General features: G+C 33.1%; 1 protein-coding gene across 1 annotated transcript; it reads left to right on the top strand.

Annotated features, from left to right (window-relative positions):
- Positions 1–350: 350 nt before the first annotated feature.
- On the top strand, positions 351–959 carry LOC127096387 (uncharacterized). The gene has a single exon (XM_051034965.1). The coding sequence runs from the start codon at positions 351–353 to the stop codon at positions 957–959; it is 609 nt and encodes a 202-aa protein (XP_050890922.1).
- The last annotated feature ends 6,048 nt before the right edge of the window (positions 960–7,007 follow it).

Genomic DNA, 7,007 nt, shown 5'->3' with positions numbered 1-7,007 from the left:
CATCTGCATGATCATAAACTCATACTTATTTTTCACTCCAAACCCTTTCCAAAAACTCTTTCATTCTCAATTAACATTTTCACTTCAAATCTTCATTCTTGTGTTTCATCACATCAAAAGGAGCAAAAGAAGCTGGAATTACAGATAAAGATCCTTCATTTCAAACCTCATTGATCACATTAAGTTTGTTTTTAGATTGAAAAAACATGTATTGAATCCAGAGATGCATCTCCGGATTCTGTATGAACTCCCCGGAGATGCATCCGTAAGCTGCATGTTCTCACTTTTCCAGCTCTAGTTGCAGTTTTAGCAATTTTTGACTTTTTTTATTGTAATTGTTTTCATTAGATATGGTGCACTCCGATGTTTTCCCCAAACACGTTGTGTCTTCGGATGCCAAAGTTGTTGTTGTGAAGGAGGTAGATGTTAGCAACCAATTTAAGAATGAGAAAGAGTTTGAATTTTGTGATCACGTGCTTCAATGGATTCGTACGGAGGCACTCAAACTGGATTTTGGTATGGTAATCGGAAGGTCTGATAATGATTCGAATAAAAGAAGTGCATTTGTGACAATGACAAGCGAAAGAAGTGGGAAATATAAAACTCCTCTATGGAATTTTAAACGAGATGACACCGATTCAAGAAAATGTGAATATCCCTTTAAGTTGCCTGGTTATATGTTGACAAATAAGAAATTGAGATTTAATGTCATATATGGTTTACATAACCATGACTTGTGTGAAAAGTTAGTCGGTCGTCTAATTGCGTGTCGCCTCATGCTGGAAGAGAAGAAATGTGTTTCAGACATGACATTGAATTTGGTTCAACCGAAAAACATACTTACAACTTTGAAATGTAAAAGACCCGAAAATATCTCAAATATGAAGCAAGTGTACAATATTTGGTACCAAAATAACAAGGCACTAAGGGGATATAGAAGTGAATGCAAAAACTATTGAACTTGTGGATGATACGAGGTATGTTTTCATGTACCGAACGTGCGAGGACGGAGTAACCGTTAGAGATATATTTTGGACTCATCCTTATTTCATTAAGTTGTTCAACATGTTTCCTACTGTGCTCATCATTGATTCGACGTATAAGACCAATAAGTATAAACTTTCACTATTGGAGATGGTTTATGTTACCTTTAATGATAAGACCTATTATGTTAGGTTTGTATTTCTAGAGAGCGAAAAAGAGGACAATGTTACTTGGACTTTAGAGATGCGACGGGCAATGTTGAAGGACCAAGAAGAGATACTGAAAGTAATTGTTATCGACCGCGATACCGCTTTGATGAATTCGGTTGCAAATAAATTTTCTACTTCTTATGTACTACTTTGTAGGTATCACATAACAAAGAATGTGAGAAGTCAGGTTTAAATTGCAGTATGGACGAAACAGATAAAGGCCGAAGATGGAAAAATGGTGAAGGCAGGTGTGATAGTGGAAAAAATTATGGATGTGTTAAATGTTATAGTAAATTCTTCTACTGAAGAGTTATATGTCGATTTTGTTATACATTTCATAAAGGTGTGCGAGAAATATCCAGATTTGTTGAAATATATTGAAAGCATAATTTTGGACCAGGTGAAGAAGAAAATTATTTGTGCATGGATCGACCAGGTTAGACACCTTAGGAATACAATAAAAAATTGAGTTGAAACTGCCCATGCTACATTGAAGAATTGGTTGGGAAATAGTAAGGGAAATTTGTGTAGAGATTTAGACTCTATGAACCAAATGATCTAGAGCCAACATAATGAGATGCATACATCATTTGATCGGAGCATCACAGTTTTAGAACACATATTTAAAGACAACAATATTTATTCTCAGTTGATCGGCAACATATCTCGAGCAGGTTTGAATTATATTTTTCACAAAGCAAAATGAGTTGATAATGTAGGCTCCGTTAGTGCATAATATGGTTGCACAATTATGAAAAACCTATGGTCTCCCATGTACTTGCCTTATAGCAAAGAAGGTGAAACTTCGTAGCCCGTTAGTAATGGATGAAGTTTGCAGTCACTAAAAAAAGCCTAGGTTTGATGATGATGGTGTCATTAAAGACGATAATTTGAATATATCTATCTTGACCGAATGAGAATTGATACAAGAGATATTTTTGAAAGTCGGTGACAATATGAAACTCCACATCAAAGAAAGATTAAGGAAGATTACTTATCTGGAAACCACTGACTTGAAACCACCCACTAAACCGGTAAAAACAAAATATGCTCCAAGGAAGGTCAAGTCTACATCGAGTGACAATTCAAAAGTACGGTCTCCTTTGTATTTTGAACATGTTGACAAAGTTTTTTCAAACTCGCCAACTCCAAAATCTCAACAAAAAAAATTAATGAAGCTTGCATTAGAAAACCACCTCTTTCACCGCCTCCACCAAAAATTTCATTCATTGACGAGATGCCGGTTTTTATGCACAGATACATCGAACAGATCATCAATGTTGAGGGTGACGGTAATTGCGGTTTTTGAGTTGTTTGGGGTTTACCCGATAAAGGAGAAGATAATCACACACTTGTTTGCCATCAACTTATCCATGAGTTGATGACCCATATTGAATCATAAACACGACTTTACGAAAAGAAAGAAAATTTTGATGCAATTTATGAGTATCTTGTTCCTTGCATAAGTGGACCAACGCCAGAGGGAAAATGGATGCGCTTCCCTGAAATGAGTCGTCTCATAGAAAGTGCGTATGATAGGGTGTGTATTGATCTTATAAGATAGGGTTTTTTCGGAATCTTTTTTCCCACTACGCACTGCCCCGCCTCAAAATCCAAATGATCGTATTATGTGTGTTGGGTGGCTTTCAAAGTCATGACACTTTGTTCAAGTTTATTTGAAACCGGAATGCCTTATACCAGTTATATCAGTGGAGTGGATAGATTGTTCAACAACAAAAGTCGAGACTTTTTGGTCGGGCCGATTTATGGAAAGGGTGTAAGGATTCACCAAATTGAGCGACATTGGAAGAGGATTAAATGTACAAAATTCAAAGGGGGGTACAACCTATATTTATAGATTTAGTATGCGACAAATCTTTCAATTAGTTTTAGTTTTTCGTCGTTAATTAATTGTATGTAATGTGTACTAATATTAAGAAAGTGTAATATATACAATTTCAAATATTTTAATACATTTTGATGTTTGCCCCAAAAATATTGTCCATTTGTCAAACAAAACACACAGGTTTTGTTTTCTGTCTGGTTCAGGAGAGATTTCAAAGATGCATTTTTGGAATAAGACAATAAGATGGTACCGAAGCTGCATCTCTGAAACCTCAACTGATACAAGATAAAAAAATTTAGGTCCATATTTTCTACAATTTCTATAAATATAGGCTCATATTTTGTATTTGATACAAACATGATTGTCGCAAATCTCGCAAATGAACATCATCTAGTATCTTGCAAACGTCTCCTTTTCCAGCGCGACATCCGGGCGAAAATTTAAGATCAATGAGTATTTTGCAGATCTGCAATACGAAGTGCAGAATCTCCTACCTTATGAAGATAATCGAAAAATTATGAAGCTCGAGTATCGTTCATCGTCAACTAACAACGAAAGAAAGATTGAGCTCAACAACTATGAGCTCAAGACAAATGCAGATGTAAGAGCAATGTGGAATATATTTTTTCGTTTTGAAAAGTATCAATCGAGATGGAAGCGACGATTTCAAGATCGATCGAAGACATTGTGAAGATGTTGAAGCGTCCAACTGAATATTGAAATGTAATGTCTGATTTTATGTAAACATCACATATGTAATACTGATTTTATATTATGAATGATTTATTTTGTCAAAATACAACTTTTTGGTTTTTACTTCTATTTCAGTTTCAGTATGCTACAGAGATGCATCTACAAATAGATTCTGAAGATGCATCTTCATATTAAAAAAAGTCACATTCCTAAAACATGACTCATAACTGATCTAAAATGTGTTTGTTAGGAGTGCGTCCCAAGACGTTTTCATATTTTTAGGTGATGCTCTAATAATAAGTAGGATGTATTAAGAAATCCCTCCAAAAATAGATTGAACAAGTATATTATCGCAAATCTAGTACAAACTCGAAGTTATCATAGGCTCTGCGGATGTCACAAGCACTTAATGTAATAGGGAATGCCCATCGAATTTTGTTTAGTTATTATAATTATTATCATGGCTTTATAAATTGGTCCAACAATCCTCTCTTTTATGCCTGCATAAAAATTGATTCAACGATACAATTATGTTACAATTAATAAATTATTTTTGTAGTTATATAAATGTTATCATTTTAAAAAAACATATAATTAATATGGTTTATTTAATTATAAATAAAAAACTTTAATTATTTTTCCATTTATTAATTAATTATTATAATAATCATCATATAATTAATAAGATTTCAATTGATGATTTTTTTCTATTTTTAATATATAAATTAGTACAATTTTTAATAATATATATTTTAACATTTAAAAAACATTATTTTATATATATATATATATATATATATATATATATATATATATATATATATATATATATATATATATATATATATATATATATATATATATATGTGTGTGTGTGTGTGTGTGTGTGTGTGTGTATGTATGTATGTAAAATAATAATTTAAGATTTCAATTGATGATTTTTTCTATTTTTAATATATAAATTAATACAATTTTTAATAATATATATTTTTACATTTAAAAAACATTATTTTAAATATATATATATATATATATATATATATATATATATATATATATATATATATATATATATATATATATATATATATATATAAATATATATATATATATATATATATATATATATATATTGTGTGTGTGTGTGTGTGTGTGTGTGTGTGTGTGTGTGTGTGTGTGTGTGTGTGTGTGTGTGTGTGTGTGTGTGTGTGTGTGTGTGTGTGTGTGTGTGTGTGTGTGCGTGCGCGACTTTCTGCAATTCACTCCTAACACATCGACCCAACTACGACAACATGGGCACCGAACTACATTACAGAAGCACCGTTGTCCAAAGCCCCCTGGCTATTGAGAACAGATGATGACGCATCTATCAAATACCACTGGATCTTCCGCCGGACCTTCACACCAACCATCATTGGATCAGGTCAGCGCGCAAAAACCCCAAACACCTCCGGAAAATCGTGGGAGACCTCGAAGACAAACTAACACACCTGGATGTGGAATAAGGGGACGTTTCGATCGGGCCGGTCATTAAATTTTTGTCAATCCCATGTAACTTTTATTATATAATGAATAATTTTTTTAACATTATATTTTATTATTTATTAAATAAAATAAATTTAAAAAAAAAAATTAAAAAATAAATAATACAAAGGTGTATGCGCCAGATGAATTGGCGCATACACCAAAGCCCAAGCATAGGCGTCATGGTTGTTGGTGCCTCCATGCAATGCTTTGAAAGCATGCGTCAGCAGCAGTGGCGCCTCTTCTTGTTTTAAAATGGATGCGTCAGTTCATCTGGCACATCTGTTTTGAAAGGTGGTGATTTTGGAAAAAAAATTGAAATATTGGTTATTTTAGATTTTTTTTGAAAAAAGTGATTATTTAAAAAAATCACCATTTTCGGATACATGTTTTGAAACTAGTTTGAAGTTTTTTTAATTGGATTCGTTCCTATATAATAAAAACTTAAAAGAATTTCAAAAGATATATTTCATATTTATAAATTATACAAATATAAGATACATCACACTGAATAGTCAAAATCCATGTTTTAAACAATGAGAACATAGTATAATACATTAAGAAATACATGATAACTTAAACAGAGATAACATGATATTAAACATAAAACTAAGGGGTAAGATTGTTGAGAAAAACAAGGGTGAGTTGGAAGTTTTGATAAATAAATATGGGAAAGTCTCACATTGATTAGAAAAGTTGAGTTTAAGCACCTTATAAATGAGAGAACGCACACACTTATTACCTTAAGATTTTGGGTGAATATTTATTGTGTGTCTCACAAGGTGTGTAACTTATAAAGAAAGACTCCAATATAAAAATGCTTCTTCATATTGCCCCCGAAATTGATGACTCAAAAGTGGTATCATGAGTCGTTTGTTCGAGTGAATGACCGACTCACTTGTATCGAAAGTCTTCCCCATATGGTGGTGGGTAGGAGACATGTCTCGTTGAAAAAGTATCAACAGTGGCACAAATGTACATGGATGATAGAGCTTCCGCTTAAGAGAAACAATGTTGATAGAATCACACTTAAGGGAGGAGTGTTGAGAAAAACAAATGTGAGTTAAAAGTGTTGAGAAACAAGTGTGGCTAAGTCCTACATTTATTTAAAAAATGGATATTGAGCACTTTATAAGTGAGAGAACCCACACACCTATTACCTTAAGGTTTTGGGTGAATATGTGATGTGTCTCTCACAAAATGTGTTGCTCATGAAGAAATACCCTAATGTAAAAATGCTCCATAATATTGACCCTCAAATTTATGATCCAACAATAGTATCATAAGTCGTTTGTTCGAGTGAAGAACCAGCTCATTACTATCGAATATCCTCCCCACATGGCGGTGGATATGAGGTATGCCCCGTTGAAAAAGTGTCAACGGTGGTACTAGTGTATGTGGAAGAAAAAGTTTCCACTTTAGAGGGAGCATTGTTGATAGACTCACACTCGATGGGGGTGTTGAGAAAAACAAGTGTGAGTTGGAAAGTTTTTAGAAACAAGTGTGGGAAAGTCCCATATTAATTAGAAAAGTGGAGATTGCACATTTTATAAGTGATAGAATCCAAACACCTATCAATGTATATGGATGAAAGAGCTTATGCTTGACGGGGAGCATTGTGGATAAACTCACACTCTTGGGAGTGTGTTGAGAAAAACAAGTGTGAGTTGAAAGTATTGAGAAACAAAGTGTGAGGAAGTACCCCAATGATTAGAAAATTAGAGAATGAGCATTTTTTAAGTGAGATAACC

The sequence above is a fragment of the Lathyrus oleraceus genome, chromosome 1, assembly GCF_024323335.1.
Source record: "Lathyrus oleraceus cultivar Zhongwan6 chromosome 1, CAAS_Psat_ZW6_1.0, whole genome shotgun sequence".
Taxonomy (NCBI): Eukaryota; Viridiplantae; Streptophyta; class Magnoliopsida; order Fabales; family Fabaceae; genus Lathyrus; species Lathyrus oleraceus.
The sequence above is the reverse complement of the archived record's forward strand: the minus strand, read 5'-3'. Positions and strand labels throughout refer to the sequence as shown.

Excerpts from the sequence above, each read along its gene's own strand:
- LOC127096387 (XM_051034965.1), top strand. The coding sequence starts at position 351 with ATGGTGCACTCCGATGTTTTCCCCAAACACGTTGTGTCTTCGGATGCC.